The 19,247-nt window shown below is 36.5% G+C and overlaps 1 protein-coding gene across 2 annotated transcripts in view; it reads left to right on the forward strand.

Moving 5' to 3' along the window:
* The window catches only part of SECISBP2L (SECIS binding protein 2 like), a 30,952-nt gene extending 12,087 nt beyond the window's left edge, over positions 1–18,865 (forward strand). Inside the window, exons 3-18 of one of the 2 annotated variants that reach the window (XM_075160036.1) lie at positions 191–515; positions 1,054–1,189; positions 1,495–1,724; positions 1,811–1,835; positions 2,581–2,714; positions 4,513–4,644; positions 5,177–5,260; positions 6,033–6,200; positions 6,356–6,497; positions 8,148–8,317; positions 9,576–9,708; positions 10,705–10,867; positions 11,579–11,799; positions 12,467–12,621; positions 13,109–13,328; positions 14,280–18,865. In XM_075160036.1, the coding sequence (XP_075016137.1) occupies positions 191–515; positions 1,054–1,189; positions 1,495–1,724; positions 1,811–1,835; positions 2,581–2,714; positions 4,513–4,644; positions 5,177–5,260; positions 6,033–6,200; positions 6,356–6,497; positions 8,148–8,317; positions 9,576–9,708; positions 10,705–10,867; positions 11,579–11,799; positions 12,467–12,621; positions 13,109–13,328; positions 14,280–14,956 (3,115 nt within the window). In that variant the 3' untranslated portion in view covers positions 14,957–18,865. The remainder of the gene's footprint in view (positions 1–190; positions 516–1,053; positions 1,190–1,494; positions 1,725–1,810; positions 1,836–2,580; positions 2,715–4,512; positions 4,645–5,176; positions 5,261–6,032; positions 6,201–6,355; positions 6,498–8,147; positions 8,318–9,575; positions 9,709–10,704; positions 10,868–11,578; positions 11,800–12,466; positions 12,622–13,108; positions 13,329–14,279) is intronic. The other variant, XM_075160037.1, reaches the window with a different exon arrangement.
* Positions 18,866–19,247: the final 382 nt, after the last annotated feature.

The following is a 19,247-nucleotide window of genomic DNA, read 5'->3' on the forward strand; positions in this document are numbered from 1 at the left end:
ATTTGAGCTTGTGAATCATTTATTTGGCATCTCTAAGAAGTTCAGTTATTAAAAGCTAGGAACTCATGAAACAAATGGGTTGTGGTTATTTGGTTGTTTGGTGGGTTTTTTTAAGGGGGTGATAGAGGTGCGAATTTCCTTGAAAGGGAAAAACTTACTAAGCAGTTGTGCTGTCTTTTGACTTTTACAGACAGTTTCCATTATACAACAATGACATCAGATGGCAGCAACCCAACCCAAATCCTGCAGGACCATACCTTGCTTATCCTATAATATCTGCGCAACCACCTGTTTCTACAGAATATACATATTATCAGCTGATGCCAGCACCATGTGCTCAGGTTATGGGTTTCTATCATCCTTTCCCTACCCCCTATTCTGCACCCTTTCAAACAGCAAATGCTGTAAATACAGTTACTACGGAATGCACTGAGCGTCCCAACCCATCGGGCCAGGTCTTTCCATTATCCAGTCAGCGGAGCAGAAGCAGTAATAGGGGACCAGTCATACAAAAAGTAAGTCTGTTTTTTAGTAGGATAATTAGAACTGTATAAAGAAAATATCTTTGCACAGGAAGCATGCATCTCATTTGAGCAAGAACAGGTATGTCAGTAGTATCAATGGAGGGAAAGGTGGGCAGAAAAGGTGTTAATCAGAGAGTAGCAAAACTCTGTCTACTGAGACATTTTGTGGTAAAATACTTGGTGAGTTTATAAAGCCTGCAAGTGTAACATGGGAAACTCCCTTCCACTGCCTCTCTGCTGGTTTGGTCAGAGCTTAGAATTACTTCATTAGAGAACAAAGGAAGTATATCCATTCTTTCTTTACCTTTTTTTTTTTTTGATACTTCCACATCATAATGAACAGTTCATGCAGAAAATACTGCAAAGAGGTTAATAAATCAAATATTTTAATGAATATTTCCCTTAATCTCTTGTCTTTAAACATGTGGCTTCTCTAGAGAGCGTTTAGAACTTTTTTGCTTTGTTTGATTACAACTGTGAAGTCAAATCATATGACTTACGTGTATGTGTGGCTAATCTTTTAAAACAGCAACAGCAGTTACAGACGCACATAAAAAATAAACGTCCTCCAGTGAAAAATGTCGCCACTCAAAAGGAGACTTGTTCATCAGGTCCTGAGAACAGATCAAAGATTGTTTTGTTGGTTGATGCATCACAGCAAACAGGTACTATTTCTTTGTTGTGTTCTGAGTGTACGAAATAACTAGAACTACATGTCAGTTGCTCTCTTTCCTAAAAGAATGTGGACTTTGCCACTGTCAAAAACAGACTCTTCTGAAGGAGTTGATTATTATTAATTGTTGGACCTAGACATAATTTTTTTAAATTCAGTGCTGTTTTTAATTTTATTAAAAGGAAATTGTTGTTGTGTGTAAAGACTTCGCCGTTTTCCATTTGTTTTTATGATGTGTAGGTTTTTCATGTCTTTTAACAATTCCTGCACAAGTAATTATATTTTTGTGTCTTGCAGACTTCCCTTCAGATATAGCTAATAAGTCACTTTCTGAGAGCGCCTCTACAATGCTTTGGAAATCAAAAGGCAGGCGCAGAAGAGCTTCTCACCCTGCTGCAGAGTCCTCTAGTGAACAGGGCGCAAGTGAAGCAGACATTGACAGTGACAGTGGCTATTGTAGTCCTAAGCATGGCAATAACCAGGCTGCAGCCATGACTTCAAGAAATACAGAATCTTGTGCAATGAATGTATGTAAACATAACTGAATAACTTAACTATATTTGTATCCTACAGACTAATAAAAATTACTAAGAAGTCTGTTTTTTCCTTTCAGGTTGTAGAACCGTCAGTAAATACAAGTAAGCATTGTCTTAGCTGGTGAGCTGTTTAAAATTTGGCTGGGTCGCTTTTGTGTTTTTGCTTTACATTTTGCTAGGAACCATCTCTCGATCTACTTCCAGCATGCTACTCTAACTGATCAGATACTTCTGAAGATATGTCTTTACTGTGATTTCCACCACCTCCACCAAGACCCCTGTTACTTGTTGAATGAACAAGTATATAAGTAGTTATCACTAATGATTTATCAACAGCTGCCTGCCTTTAAAGGATTAAAAAAGCCAGAGACTCCAATGGAAGCATTCAGACAAAGCTGTGCTTCTGTTGTATTTTATTCTCAAGCTTCCTTATGCTGTTGGACTCCAGTTCGTACCTGGGTAGTAATAGAGACAAAGAGTTCTCATCCTTTATTTGAGAAGTACTGATACTTTTTTAGAAGCTTTAAAGAAGTATTGTAACATGAACAAATATTTTGATTAGTCTGGTAGTGGTGGGTAATGCTAGTGGCTATTATTTATGACTGGACTAAAATTGTTATGGATGTGAACCTGAGATTTCCTTTGACTGCTTCCTGATGATCAATTGTTGGCAATTTGAATGTCTTGTCATCTGACTCTTCCATAAACGCAATTCTGCTAACTTCTAGAAATAGCTACAGAAGTAGCTTTCTCAGAGAACTTCATTTGTATCAAAATTATGTTCCTGGCTCTAGTGACATGTGTATCATTATGACGCATTCTGTCTTGTTAATTCATTTTTTCATAGATGACACTTCTCTTTCAGCTGGTATAAATTGGACTAATGTAAATTCCCAGGCAACTCAAAAAAAACCTTGGATCGAAAAAACCCAGACATTTTCTAGAGGTGGAAGACAAGCTGAGCAAAGAAGTAGTTCACAGGTATGTTGTTAATGGTTCTAAATTTAAGTATTCTGTTGAATAGTTAATGAAAACAGTGAATGAAGGGTGTAGAAACTCAACCTAAAAGTCCAGTTGCATGTTTGTACTTTCTACGTTTCTTGAGCTAGCATTGCATCATATATGCATATGTAATTCCATGTACTTGGCAATCTTCTGCCTATAGCCTGTTCTTTATCTGTATCTACCTAGGAGGAACATCACATATATAAAGTAACTTGTGAAATGAAGACAGTGTGGGTGTAGAAAAGTTAGTTTACTTTTTGACCCATTCACACTTCAGAAGGAAAAAAAAAAAAAATCTCAAACTTTGTAAAGAAAGATTCTGATGTGGTGGTGAACTAGAATCCTGTGTTCTCACTCCTGTTGTCTTTGAAACTTTGTTTTTTAAAGTTATATTAGCGTACCATATTATTTAGCATTTTTATTATTAATAAATGAATTAAAATTGTTTTATGCTAAAACTTGAAGTATGTTTCTGTGAATCTTCCTTCAAGTGGGACAGGATTTCTGTAATTAGTATGTGAGGAGAAGGTGGCCTTCCTAGTTTTGATAGTCTTAATTTTATTGGGGGGAGGGCGGGGGGTGCAGAGGGGGACAAAGAGAAGGCTGAAACATCTGCCTTTGCTATTAAACATAGGTTTTGCTCGAATTCAGTTATTGCAGACGAGAATAGTTTAGTTTTAAGTGGGGGTTTTATCATAGACATGCCTGTATGCACAGATATATGTGATCTAGCTTGCCCTGATTAGTTTTTTAGGTGGAATTGTTAATTTGTCTTGAATCTTCCCATTTGGTATATGTGGGTTTATTATATAAAGAAGCTCGTTGATGCTCATATCTGGCAGTGTAGCAGTTCTGAATCTTTCTATAACCTGTCAAATCGGAGGCTTTTAGAAGCCACTATTTGTGGTTTATGGCATTGGGAGAGTAGGAAGAACCAGATTTCCTTTCATCCAGTTGCAGTTTAGACTCTAAATCTGGCAGTTATTTTAGATATTTAAAAGCAAAGCTGGCACAAAGTTTTAAATGAGGTTTCCGCAGCCAAATTCACTGTACCTCAAGGCAGAATTGTCCTAGAAACTATCTTCCTTTGAAATTGAATTTGTACCAGGTCTGTAGGAAATTTTCTTGACAAATACGTTAGTATGAGAGATCCAGAATTTCAGATTCAAATCATGCTTTGCTTTCAGCCAACCAGTCTTGCACATGGGTTTCCACCAACCTTTCATGTAATAAACAGAAGAATGTTTATACCAGTGCACAGAAGGTCTCTGGTCCTTAGAGAACTCTGTGCCTGTGCATTGTCATAAAACACATGTTGAAAAGGGAATAATTGCATGCAGAATAATTATGTCATGGGAGAAAGTTCTTTTGATGGATTATGGTTACAGACAGTTCCTCAGGATTCATGTGTGAGTTATATAGAGTCACCAGCAACTCTTGTGGGTTTTCTTTGTGTTTGGCCAAAAGGACCCTAAGTTTTTTAAATTAGAAATTTAGAGATGAATGGATAGAGATACTGTGTTTGGCTTGAGGGGGAGCCAGGGAATAATCTGATACTATCTGTAGAATATGTTTGTGCAGGTTTAAAAAAAAAAAAACAACCCCAAAAAACAACCAAAAAACCTCCACAAAAAACCCCACAGCTTATTAAATCTAATTCTGTAAAAACTGTACCTTCTTAGTTGCTAATTAGCAATGAGTAAGAATTACATGTGTGCGCAGACATCTTGAAAAATTAAAATTGCAAAATGCCAATGATGTTCATTATTTTCAGTCCGGTTTCAGATGCAGAGACCACAGCACGTCTTCAGAAAGAAGGCAGAATTTGCAGAAACGACATGAAAAACCTCTAACTACAAGCCAGTCAAGTAGAACAGAGCAGAGTCCTGAACCTCTATATTTTGAGGTAGTGTTGTATGAAAACTGTTTCTGCATTATAGTGATGCAAGTTGTGTGTGAAATAAGCGATGTTCTCAACAGGGAGAAGTTGCAACACATCTGACTCCAAGAGGTGTACAATGTAGTGCACTAATTTAATTATGTGGTGCTTTCATTGTGTACATACAAAGACTCGTATTTGGTTGTTGTGGAAAGTGTAAGAATTTAGAACTATCTGTGACTGACAGATAAGCAACTTTCAAGTAACTTTTTCTGTTCACTTGTGGATAAAAATTACTGTGTTCTCTGGTTTATCCCCCTTCCCTCCTAATTGTAACTGAATTTCTTCAGTATAAAAAATTAATAAATTGTTCTTTTTTTGAAAAAGAAAATGCTTTATTAATTTTTCATCATTTTCTATTTGTGTCACTTTTAAGCCCTTCTAGCTTATGTGAGACTTCAGGATTTAATTAATTCTTCTATCTTCAGCCATGTCAGTTGATGCTTTTCATGTGACTTTTGGTTCCATTCTCTTCATTCTTAATTTGTGTATTGTTTAGGATGAAGATGAATTTCCAGAGCTGAATAGTGACAATGGCAGCAGCAAAAGTAGTAACATCCAGCAGAAGATTTCACCCAAAGTAGTAAGTAATTATTTTGTTTTGCAAAGCATTTTTAAGTGAACTCGTTTTGAGACTACTTAATTTGTGTAATTTTTTTATGAATCTCTGCTACAATACTTATAATGTGGTAATTGTGATGTTCTTAGATATTTGCATTACCGGTTTTGGATGCTAAAGAAATGACAATTAAAATAAGTGGTGCAGGGAACCCATCTTAAAAAAAGACTGCTGGATTTTTGTGTGCTAATGAGACCGTTAACAAGTGAAACTGTAAGATACATATGATAGACAATTAGAAATATAGAATATCCCAAGTTGGAAGGTACCCATAAGGATCAAGTCCAACTCCCAACTGAAATGAAAATAAGCTAAATTATCTGCTTTAAGGCTGTAGAAACAGTTGTTGGAAAGATGCTCTTTTGATACCTGATCTACTTAAATATTTTGTTGCAGAACTGTATGTACAGACTAAATCTATTTGGCCGCTTTCCAGGAAAATAAAGTCCTACATGAATCTTCAGGGGTGGAGGAAACACTCCCTTATTTAGTAATCAGACTGGAAAGCCTTCTGAAGGCATAATTGGAGATAAATATAATAGTTTTCCCATACAAATATGAAATATACAGAAGTTTCTTGGTTTATTAACTTACTGTGTCATCTAGCTGTTCTTAATTGGGATGTCATACTCCTGACCGAAGCAATGGTTCATTTGGTTTCTGTAGTGCCGCATTTCCTATGGTCTTGAGAGAAAGGTCTTTAATTGTGTTTTTTGTGTTTTGTTTAAAATCCTAGTTGGATGACTTACCAGAGAATTCTCCAATCAATATAGTCCAAACTCCAATTCCCATTACAACCTCTGTACCAAAGCGTGCAAAAAGTCAGAAGAAGAAGGCCTTGGCAGCAGCACTTGCAACAGCTCAAGAGTATTCGGAAATAAGCATGGAACAGAAAAAACTTCAAGTGTGTAGCTCTGCCCGCCCCCCCCCCCAGTAGTTGGTAAAGAGGAGTATCAGTTAGCTGTTCTCCTCTTCATTCTATAATAGCAAGAATCTCTTTGTAAAGAATGTTTTGCAGGCACTATTTGTATGTATCAGCATGTGATGTTCATGTTATAGGAGGCTTTATCAAAAGCGGCTGGAAAGAAGAGCAAGACCCCTGTTCAGTTAGATTTGGGTGATATGTTAGCAGCTCTTGAAAAGCAGCAGCAAGCAATGAAAGCTCGTCAGATCACCAACACCAGGCCCCTCTCATACACAGGTATTTCTAATCTGCTTGACTATTGCTAAATGCATTTTGTGACAATATAAATGTGATTGATCTGAGCATCTTAAATATCCTTTTTTTCCTGTTGAGTTTTAGTTTTTGAATATAAACATAATAACGACCTGGGAAAACTTTCTTGATGCATTTCTCGAAAAATTCACCTGTGCTAACTTCCTCTGAGCTGCAGTATGCAATGGTGAAAGTCCATGTAGAACTCAGCATAAATGAAAAGACCTACTATTCAAAACTCAGGATTCATGTCTTGAGTAATTCAGTGCTGAAACGAGTATGTGAAAAGAACTGTATTAGGTCAAACCAAACATCTACTACAGATATTACAGAATTCTACTTGAAAGCAGCTTAGAGAGGATACCTGTGACTGTGATACAGAGGGATACCTCTCCAGGATATTCTTCGCACTTCTACTGATTATAGTTCAGGGCCTTCTGACCCAGGGCTTTCTCAAACCAAATGTTTTTCCTTAAACTATCCCTCACTTCTATCACATGCTTTTATTGGCCATAAGGTCCAATGGCAGTGAATTCTAACCTTACTACATGTTGTGTGGAGAACTCTTCCTTCTACTGTGTTTTTTGGTGTGGGGAGTTGGGGGGGGGGGGGGGGTGCCCCACTCATCATTTTGTTAGTTTTCATAGCCTTTGTATTACAAAGAGACTGAGCAATCATTCCTGCCTCTCCTCCTATATGATTCTTAGAGGTCTGTCATCTCTTTTCTAGTCTGAAGAGTCCTAGTCTATTTAGTTATCCCATTGTGGAAGCATGGCTTTTCCGATAATCCATTATCGCTTTCTCTGTACCTTCCTGAAGTTCTATTGTATCTTTTTGAAAATAAGGAAGACGAGACATGCACAGAATATTAAGTTATAGTTTCATCATGAATGTGTGCAATGGCTTAATTACGCTTTTTTGTTCTCTATTTCTTTATCAACGTTTAACATTAAATTAGCTTTTTTTAATGCTTGCTGCAGAATACAGAATTGACATTTTTGTGGTTATCTATTATAACCTATGAATTTTGTTCTGAGCAGTAATATGTAGCCTAGAGTCCATCGTTATGCACATAGTTACCATTTTCCTTCTTGTGTGTTGCTTCATTTACCTGCTTTGAGTTTCAGCTGTGTTCAAACATTAATTCAAGTTGGCAAGGTTATATCAAACAAAGCTCAGCAAAGAACAGTTGGCATTTCCATTGGAGACTGCATTTGTTTTGTTCTTTTCTTGCAGAAGATATACTTAACTACATGCTGCACACTCTCATCTGTTTTGTCCTGTCAACTAATCAAGTCTTTGACAACTAAAAACCAATGTTTGGATAAATATTTGCAACTTAGCTTTCTATTATCATCTTACTAATAAAGTTATTTGAGAAAGATCCCTTACCAGTATTAAAGTAATTCCTTTCCTGGAATCAATAGCTTCCTAAAACATGAGGCTAAGTTGAAGAAAGCTTAAAACCATCTGGAAGCGACAATATCTGATGATGTAATTTTCCTGTCATTATGAGCTGCTTTTTTCCAAGGAAGGAAAATGTACTTTGAGAATTCATCAGTGGAAATTCTGAAAACAGCATTGAAATAAAGCTGACATGTCTTTTGGTGAAACTAATATCTTTCTTGTATTTAGTTGGCAGTGCTGCTCCCTTTCATACCAAAGAATCTGCCAACAGAAAGTCCTTAACAAAGGGACAGCCATCTATGGGTTGCCTTAATCCATTGGATTCAACTGCCCCAAAAGTGAAAAGAGGAAAGGAAAGAGAGATTGCGAAACTGAAACGCCCTACAGCGCTTAAAAAGGTAAACATGTCAACCCTGGAGTGTCTTGATCCACACTCATACTTCAAAAATAAAAACTGATATTTTCTTACTTGAGGACTAGTGACCATGAGCATAAGGCAAGCGAGTCATGAGCGTCTGCCTCTAGTTCCTGTTACACTGATGTCCTGATGTCCTAGATCCTTGGATCTAGGCATGTAATACAACTTTTATACCCTATAATTAGTTGAAGGTGATACAAATCTATCTTTTGCAAGGATTTTTTTAACTATAAGCACTAGGACTTATGGGAAAACTTGCATAGTTTTTTTCACGTTGTTGGATCCTAGTTTGTAGTGCAATGTAGTTTTCTTACTCTTTTTTTTTTTGTAGAGATAGGTATAGAACTTGAAGTAAAACCACAATTTTTAATTGAGTAAATTTAGAAATAATTGCTTGTATAGATCTATACACATGCACACATAAAGTAGGTGTGTACACAGAGAATACAGTATGTGTGGAAATCAGAAGGTAAAATACAAAAAAAACTAGCCCTAAAAAAGGAAGTGTGAAAGCCTTTTAAAAAAAAAAAGTGTGAAAGTCACCTGTACTCATGCACCACATTTCTTGTCAAGATCACTTTATGGTACAGGCAGTTAGAATCCGGTGAAGCTGTGTTTGTACAAAGGTTGGCTTTGGCTAAGTTGCCTTCCCCCCCACCCCGTCCCCAGCAATCTTTTTTTCTGACTTATCTATCATCTACTTAAGTTAGAGAAATTCATAGCTACCTGTTCAGAAAAGTTTTCTAAGCTCTCTGTTGTCAGTGCCTTTATGTTGTTGTTATTATTTATCATAGTAATACCAATATATCTATGGCTACTTACCTTTGCACTTTCTTTTATAGAAAGGATTCTATCTATTGTGGTGCTTCACAAAGGTGACTAGTATTCTTGCATAAGGTGTTTTTTACAGGGGTGGGGATGAGGAGTTATTAATGAATGAGTGTTATGTATCAGAAAGAAGCTGTGAAAGTACTTAGTGCTTTCAACAGTTTAAATATTTTTTTACATAGAAGTATGGGAGTATGGAGTATACCATCTGTAAAATGCCGGAATGAAATACTGTTTGTGATGAAAGAGGAAACTGAAATGACTTCAGGGTTTTCCATCCTGCCATGAGTAGGAAGGTTCAAAACAACTTGGTTAACTTTATTTTTGTGTTATGTTCAGTCAAATGGACATTTTTCTTTACAGGTATCTCTATAATTTTCAGATGCTGATAGCTGTTGTTTTTGTCCTAGATTATTTTGAAAGAGAGAGAAGAGAAGAAAGGCCGTTTATCAGCTGACCATAACCTTTTGGGATCTGATGAACAGAAAGAGGTTCATATAAACTTGACTGCTGATCAGTCTCAGGAGCTGGCCTCTCAAGAAGGTTGGTCTCTCTCTAGTCCCCCTTCCCTCCTCCCAAATTGTACTAATCTGCTTATTTTAATATTTTGTCTTTCTCTTTTTATGCAACATAATTTATTGATGTTATCTTTTAACTTCTTTTAACATTATTAAATACTAGAAATTGGAACCCTCTTCTAAAATGTCTTGTCTGTCCCTCAGTTGTGGAAGGCTCAGGCAGTATGGGTTCTGAGTACATAATCTCTATACAGCCTTTTAATTCATTGCTCTTGAGTGATTGTTCCCAACACATGTCAGAGTTGATAGCATTTTTGATAAGCAGACAAAATGTGACCTGTTGTTGACCATGCGATGTTGATCACAATGCTTTTTAATGATGAGCATACTGAAAGTTTTCCAGATATAGAAGTTGCAAACTGTAAATAAGGTTTTCCAGTTTGAATGCTCTTGTCAATTGACTGCAATGTCTGGCCTGTCGATTTGCAGCAACAACTCTGAGCAACTGGGGAACTCCAAAGAATTTTCAATGTGTTTGACGTGTTTGGGGGTGCGGGGAGGAGGTGTCTATCAAGATTCCAGATGTACTGCTTCAGAACTTTTCTTCTGAATCACCTGTCTGACTTCACCTGACTGAACATAAGTGTGAAAATCTTAAATGTTCTAGGAATAAGTTAGTTAGTTAAATATTTTATGTGTATAAAAAAATAGTAAAGAATTATTGGAAGAAGTATCATTTAAGCAGGTTTTCACTTCTGTTCTATCCATTTCCCAAACTAAGCTTTGGATATTTTTTTATTGAATATTCAAATATTGCTTATGACCCAACCCGTGCTGAGTGTTGGGTATGTGCTTGTTTTGTTTTCCCCCCTCTCAACTACCTCTCCAGGGAAGAACACTCTTTAGTGTTTTCAGAATGTAATTTGGAAAAAGCAAGGGAGTGATACATAAGAAGTGTGATGCTGTTTCTTTTATGTGAAAATGTCTCTGCGTTTTATAATGTTTCAAAATTGTCTTTCAGAAACTGGACTGAGTATGCCTAGTGATACTTCACTTTCGCCAGCAAGTCAGAATTCTCCGTACTGCATGACCCCAGTGTCACAGGGTTCACCTGCTAGTTCTGGAATAGGCAGTCCAATGGCATCTTCTGCAATAACCAAAATTCACAGCAAGAGATTCAGAGAGTAAGAGTTTTGCATTATTAATATAAATTCAAGGCTTGCACTTCAGCCCACACTCGTCTTTTAAGTGTGGATAGATTTAGTAGACTTAGGAGGAGCTTAACGGACTTAAGCTACCCTTTCATCAATAGAAGTTTCTGCAAGTATTTTCTTTTTTTTTTTTTTGCCATAGATGGATTGTTCTGTGTGTGTGTATACACACAATATATATACACACACACGCACTTTGGACTGTCTTTGGTTGCTGCAACAGATAAGCTAGGTGGAAGTATTCTCTAAAAAATAATGTTTTTTTTTTTTAAAGGAGGGCTACATACACTTTGGATGGCAAAGGAAGGAATACTTATGAATGCTGAAAATACTGTAATAGTCACTCTTAATACATTACTGCTTTTTTATTAATGTATCTTTTATAGAGTACCAAATTAAGGAAAAGAATAGTTGCTTGTGGCACCTATTGGAGTATTTCTTTGTATTTTTTAATGTTCTTTTTGACCGACTTCTTGAGGGTAAGGGATGTTACTGGAAATAGAAATGTTTTCAGAATGTATTTTTAACTTACAGTATACAGTCTGATTTCTAAATCCTTTTAATAAGTTTAATAACAGTTTAATAACTGTTCTGAGGAAGTAAAATTATTTTTATCTGGTAAAAGGCTCAGTGAAACAGTATTGATTATGTGCTATGCTAATACTTTGTTTTTTGAATTGACAGATACTGTAACCAAGTTCTAAGTAAAGAAATAGATGAGTGTGTGACTCTCTTATTGCAAGAGCTTGTCAGCTTCCAGGAACGGATTTATCAAAAGGATCCCATGAGAGCTAAAGCAAGGAGAAGACTTGTTATGGGGTTGCGTGAGGTTACTAAGCATATGAAACTGAACAAGATCAAGTGTGTAATTATATCTCCCAACTGTGAAAAAATCCAGTCAAAAGGTATAAATGATAAAAACAGTGGTGCGCTTAACTGTTTACAGTTTTCTTGTGCTGATTAGAAGTGCTGATTAGCAAGGTTAGAAGCATTTTTTAGTTCCTATGCATGACATAACACTTCCAGAATCAATTGTGTAATTGCCACTCCACATTCATTCTCTTCTATTCTATTTTGGAAGAAACTTGTTCACAAGGGGTGAATAGCTTAAAGAAAAATAGATATTATAACACATACAATAGACTTCAATTTTATTCCATTCAGTCTTTGATACACCTGGAGTCCTGAGCTCTGGCTGCTCTTAAGGAGGATCCCTTAAGAGGAATGTGAATTGGTTAGTTAACCAAGCAACACGTTTTGCTACAACCAGAAATGTAAACAGAGGCTTCCTGAGATATGAGAAGAGCAAAGCTCTGCACAAGAAGAGAGCTGTGAAAAATTCTGACTTAATTTGTGTACAGGACTAATAGAGACTACAGAATATCGCCTTGATCTATACTCATTCACTATACTTGAAATGTATAGCTTGTTATCCTGTAGGATGTAGTAGCTGGTGATTGTGTGTATTGAAGTTTTACTGAGCAATTAGAGTTAAAGTGGGGTAGAGAGTTGTATCGTGCCATACTATGACTTTAACTGACTAGATATCTATTTAAAATTACTTTCTTCAAGGTGGACTAGATGAAGCTCTATATAACGTAATAGCTATGGCACGGGAACAAGAAATTCCTTTTGTCTTTGCTCTTGGCCGTAAAGCTCTTGGCCGTTGTGTGAACAAGCTGGTTCCTGTTAGTGTAGTGGGTATCTTCAACTACTCAGGTGCTGAGGTAAGTAATTCCATTCGCATAAATGGCTGGAGTAAATAATTATATTCCTTGTAGTTAAGAATTGATTTGGCATGGAGAGCACATCTAACTAGTATGCATTTGATAATGGCCCTGACCTGATCTATGTTAGGATGTGTTTTTCTTTGAAATTCAGTATTTGCAGAACTGAGAGACTATGTTGAAACACTTTGGTCGCAACATTTCTGTAGCTTTCAAGTAGACCTAAATGCCATCTGAAATTCTCTAGAAGGCTTAAGATTGTAAGAAAAACTATCTTTAAGTACATCTCCTCAAAGCTGCGTAAACATGGAGTGGTGTTTTTATTTTTATTTAATACAGAGAAGAACTTGTTTTTAGTTGCAGTAAAGGTATTTGGTGTTAATAAGCTTAAGGCTCACTATGCGATATACCTTTGACTAAAAGGAGTAATTTAAAGTGAAAATTATTAGTAAGAACTACTGATTATAAAAACTGCCTTCATACTTAGGACCTATTTAATAAGCTGGTATCACTGACTGAAGAGGCCAGAAAAGCATACAGAGATATGGTTGCTGCAATGGAACAGGAACAGGCAGAAGAAGCCTTGAAGAATGTCAAGAAGGCACCCCATCATATGGGTCATTCTCGTAACCCCTCTGCAGCAAGTGCTATCTCATTCTGTAGTGTTATTTCTGAACCCATATCTGAAGTGAATGAGAAAGAATATGGTAAGTGTGTTAAAACTTTCTTTTGTAACTAGAAACTGGAATTTTCCAAATGCTGCTTATTGCAAAATGTAGCTAAAAATACAATATTTCTTCATAATTTACAGTATTCTACAATTTTCAGGGATAAGAGAAAATTGGTTAGTCTTCAGGTAGTTTTGTAAGTCCTTTTTTTCCCCAAACTATATTGAAAATAATTTAAATTTCTAATCCTCAGAAGTGTTACCTAACTCGTATCAGTGGAGGTGGCTTCTCCCAGTTTTATTGAACTGGTATAGAACTCGTACCAAACACAGAATTGATTGTATGATTGAGGAATAACTAATGACAGAGGGTAGGAACTAAATTATTGAGGTCTCTGAAGATAGGACATGTAGCTTAAATTTTGAAACTTGAGATGGCAATGAATGATTCTAGTGTGAGTAAAAGGCCATTTTATTTATGTGGTTGCTTAAGCCCAGATGACAGAGGGGGTAAAAGGGAGAATGCTTGTTTGAAGTCAAAAGACTTCTCTTTTTTAGCCTTACGGTGAATTAAAAAGAATACTGTCTTGTTTTTAGTTAATTCTTCTGTGGCGTCTCAAATGTTTTTCGAAAAAATCTTTAAACAGATGACTTAACACTCTGGTGATTTTCTGCTTTTAATTCACACTTGAGAGTAACCTCTTTGGCTACACTCACTGTTACATTTGGTGCTTCCACAGTTTACATGGGAAACTAAGTGCACAAACTTTCAACTTTGTAATGTCTGGTTTAGGATACTGTAAAAAGCCAAAGTTATTCACAAGCTCTCTCTGTTGTCTCTCCCTTCTTCCCCCTTTTTCTAGCAAGCATAGAATAATACTAAAATTATTAGCTCCTATGGCTATTTAAACAATTCTGGGATGTTCAGGAGCAATATTTTTATATAGAAAGAATTAATGTTTCCTACTTAAACTTCTTTTGAAACTTGTAGAAACAAACTGGAGGAATATGGTGGAAACATCTGATGGGTTAGAAACCTCTGAAAATGAGAGAGAATCCTCATGTAAGACTGCGGTACCGGAAAAAGCTGGTAATGGTCAAATTGAAAAAGCCACTCTTAATAAACAGCCACCTCTGGCTACAACTGGCACTACCTCAGCAACAAATCATGGAAAATCCACACCAGGTGACAAAGATGAGGTGAAACCAGATGACAATCTGGAATGGGCCTCACAGCAGAGTACAGAAACAGGATCGCTGGATGGCAGCTGCCGAGATCTTTTGAATTCCTCCATGACCAGTACCACCAGTACTCTTGTACCAGGAATGCTAGAAGAGGAGGAGGAGGAGGAGGACGAAGATGATGATGAGGATTATGCCCATGAACCAATTTCAGTAGAGGTTCAGCTTAATAGCAGAATTGAATCTTGGGTTTCAGAGACCCAGAGAACTATGGAGACTCTTCAGCTTGGGAAGACCCTTAGTGGTGCTGAAGACGACAATGCAGAACAAAGTGAAGAGGAAGAAATAGAGACTTCTGAGCAGGCTGATCCAGTCACTAATGGTGAGGAATGGACAAATGATAAGCACGCAAGTAACGCTCAACATAAACCCACCATCTGCAGTTCTTTGAATAAAGAACACACAGATTCCCTCTATATGCCGTAAATATAAGCAAGAACTCAGGAACTTTTTAGAAATTGTATTAGAACTAACTGTTGTAAAGGTTGCAGCCATTATTTCGTATGCTTCATCTCAACATTTTGCACTGTTAAACATTTAATATGTGTATTTAATTCACAACAATATTTTTGTAGCTGTCTCTTACATGTTTGATTTAAAAACTAGCTTCGCTTTTTATCAGTATCTATTTCCCAGAATAGAAACTGTGTGGAAAATTTGTCAGTAAGTATTCATTTTATCTCTTGTAAAAGGAAACATCTTGTAACTGACCAGTTTTAAGCAAAAATCTTTTAAGATGTGACTGTTTAGCTCATTTTCAAACAGATAACCTACATTAAGACTGACAAATTACCATCACTTTACATTGGTGTTATGGTGTTATGCCAGGCACGTCAGTGTATTTGGCCGTGATTTTCTAGTTCTACCTAGAAATAAAGTAAAATTTTGGTTCTCTCTAAAGAAAAGCTAGAAAACCCCATTTGCAGTCTTAATGAAAAGTAAATAGTAGACAAATCTATGCGTGATTCTTATGCTAAGAGAGATGCAGCTTTTTAGTTGGTCTTGGTGAATGCATCGTTAGAAAGCTGCTGATAGTTGAGATGGTTACAATAAGCTATAACAACTTTGATTCCAGAAAAACTTTAAAACAGAGGGATAGAATTAATGTTTGGAGTTTTTTTACAAGGTGGAGATATTGCATAAAAAAAACAGAAAGAAAACAAAAACTCCCCATGCTCTCCACAGTTGCTGTCTGCCAGACCACACTAAGTGAATCATTAACCACAATCCCTATCCAGGGCTTTTAGTAAACTGATGACTTCCTCTTTCTCCTGTCACTTACCTCAGGAATGCTGTTTTGCATATTGTAATCTACATAACACTGCAAAAAGCAAGAATAATCCTTTAACAGCAAGTGTGAATGATATGGTGGCTCAATGTATCTACATGTTCATCTGCATGCTTTGATCCTGGCCACCCTCATGTTGAGTTCAGAATGTATCTTAACAATTCTTACTCAAAATGTGACCTCTTTTTGTCTGTTCTCACAGTTGTAGCAGCTTTAGGAGTTGACCTCTGGAGTAGAAAAGGAAGTAGTTATTCCAGGAAAGGAGGAAGTGCCCTGTAGAATGGGGAGGTATTTCAGTGGTTCAGAGGTAAAAAACCGAAAATATGCCCTCCCTGAAACATACATGTTGCTAGAGAATTGTTCCATGTTTTGTTCTGAATATTGAAGTGAAATCCATTAACTGATGATGAATTCATTTCAGATTGAAGATGGAGTGTGTGTCTAAACCTTGCATGTAAGGAGTCTGTTTTCCATCTCTGTCTTATATTGGCAAGGGATGTACTGAAACTGCCAGCAGCAGGAGCTTCACTACAAGAGTAGCCGAAAAGTAACTCACGTAAATAACACTTTCATAGCAAATGTATGTTTCTTTTAATTCCACTTCATTTTTGTTGATCACTCGTATCAAAATGCATAAAAATCCTCTGGGTAGGCTGAAAAACAAGAGATGGATAGCTTAGTTAGGTATTTAGTCCACACTTATTCATATGGGACCAACGCTTATAGTACCAGTAATGCTGGCATTTTAAGTTGCACTGGGAAAATAAGACTCCAGGTTTAGAAACCCCTGGGTTTTTTGGATGCTAATGAGAATAATAGAAACTGTGTGTATTATGTAAATAATGCTTTGATAGGTATAGGCATAGCAAATGCTATGTAGATAAGCAGTATAGAGAGCTGCTAGGACAACTGGCTGTTCTGTCACGTTCTTAGTTCCTTAATGTAATCTTCCTAGATGTTAGAACAGGCATTTTATAGGAAAACAAAGACTAAGGAATGATGCCTCCTGAATGTTAAACCTTTTCTGTACGTATGGCAGATTTCTACCGTCTGTATGTTTTGAAAGAGTTTTTGCTTTAGGAAATGATAGGTGTTTGAACTGCTGACAAGCAAAACTTGCCCTTGGATGTGTAAGCACATGTCTCAACGCTGGCTGAGATCAGTGTATACACTGAGGGCAAAACTTCACCAGAACATCAAAAAACAAGGTGTTTGTAACTTTTGCTCTTGCTTTTTCAGTGCCAGTGATTCAAATAACTTTTGATCTTGAAGTATTAACATCAAAGGCGCATCTTTTTATATGTCTTTTCTGAACTTGGACTGTCATTTTAAAATTTTCTGACATTTATATCAAAGAAGTCTTGTAATATTCAGCCCATTATTTAACTGCAATTTTGCTACAGGTTTAATAGAGTTCTTGAAGGTGATATAGTACTACTAATATCTCTTAATTTGCCAGCAAATAAGGAACTAGTCTCTTCTTAAAATGTGGCAGATCCTCCTTAGAGGAGCAAACTGAAACTGAGTAAAGGAAACTGGTTTTAGCGCCTGCTTCTTGATAAACCGGGAATAAGCAATAACTGTGAGAATGAAATTGCAATTCCTTTGGGAGTGATCCATTTGCATCTAAAATTAGGGAAGTTCCTTGCCACTTGAAGCACTTGAGGAGAATATCTCACTGTGGTAATTTTGGTTCTATTATCACCAGAATTTAAAAAGAAAGCGTACAAATGTTTTACAATACCATGATTTTTTTTAAAAAGTAGCTGAATTTCTATTGTGGTATAAAAGTATGCAGTTTATTATACAAGTTGTTACTGTCCCCAAGAAAAGATGTTTCTGTAGTTATAGCTGTATAGATATTTTTGTTGTGAAAATGATTATTCAGAAAACAAATCTACTTTTTCTTAAGACGTTCTTTATAGAAACGATTTCACCACTTAATTTATCTGGTAAAATCAAAAATAATGTATCTGTGGTAGGGGTAGGGATCTTTAAAACTGATATAGGTGGCTATGTATACAACCTATTTATGTAAATGCTTTAAGTATCTCTGTCAAAATAATAATAAAACATGGATTACAAATATGTAAAAGGGAAAAATGCTGAAGAACTTTTGTCCTTAGTTGGACCAAGTAACAATGTCTGAGTAAGATTAAGGACCTGATCCTGCTAACACACGCTTAAGAGCATTAGTTCCACTGGCTTAAATCAGTGGCCTGTTTATCTGCTTAAGTTGTGTGCGGGTAGTTGTAAGATTGGAACTGAACAGTGACAGAGGGTATTGACCTGTGTTTTAAAAATTCATTATAGAAAATGTTCAGTAATGCACTTGTTGGTGTTCTTATGGTAAAGATGAAAGGTGTCTCTATGCTCATTTGGGTGGGTGGGAGCTTACACAATGTGATTCTGTCCAGTTCTTTAACACAAGCTTAAATTTTAATAATGTTACTTTAAATATGTATGTAAAAAAGTATTATTGTTTGAAAAGCTGCTGTTTGCTGAAACTGTCATTAAGTATTTCCTGTGAAGTTGTGCCAACTAATGAAACTATTGAGTTGATTTCAATGTTAGCCATTTAAAAATTAGACATGACGATTTGTTAACGAAACAAAACCCAGCAGAAGCAAGCTATGGAAACAAGTAATGTGGGTTTTCTACCCACCCTGCCACACACAAAGAAATGTGAGAATGTCTAACCCGAAACTTCCTCGCCAATGAATGGTAATGCTGAAAGTAGAAACCCAGTTGGCACAGCCCACCTTCTAAATGTTCATAAATAGTTCATATATTTTACTTTTAAATAGATTCTAATAAGGAAAGCTGTTTAATCTTTAATGTCTTAAAGTTTATAGTAATATTTAGGTTAAAGCAGTAGAAAAATCATTATGAAATACAATATGAAGGGGTTTGTTCCATTTCTTTTTTGCTGTATGAAGGATAATTGTTCTGTCTACCGTACTTTTTGGAGTAATAACAGCTTTTTGCACTATGTAAATACTAGTGGGGATTCTTCCATAACTAATAAAAATGATTGTAGAAATTTACGGCTTTATTACAGTCATATGTTTGTTCACAACTACTTTATGCTGAGTTTGTTTGCAAATGCTTCCCTGGCACTACGGGAGATGGAAAAGGTCTGTGTTACACCATACTTGGCCACAGGGTGGAGAAGCCATGTGGTGGCCCCTTGCCTCTGGCTGGGGGTACCCTGGGCCCCAGCTCAGGGGTCACAGCCAGCGCAGGGAGCTGAGCTCCTCCAGTCACCTAGACTGAATGGTCACTGGCAGAGAGGCTGAAGAGAAAAACAATTAGCTGAGGATTTTTCACATTATGGAGTCCAGGTCCCTGTTGTCACGCACCATATCAATGATGACCAGAAAAATATCCTATAGAAAAACCTACCATTCTTCTTAGTCCGTGGGACTG

Source organism: Calonectris borealis, chromosome 11, assembly GCF_964195595.1.
Source record: "Calonectris borealis chromosome 11, bCalBor7.hap1.2, whole genome shotgun sequence".
Taxonomy (NCBI): Eukaryota; Metazoa; Chordata; class Aves; order Procellariiformes; family Procellariidae; genus Calonectris; species Calonectris borealis.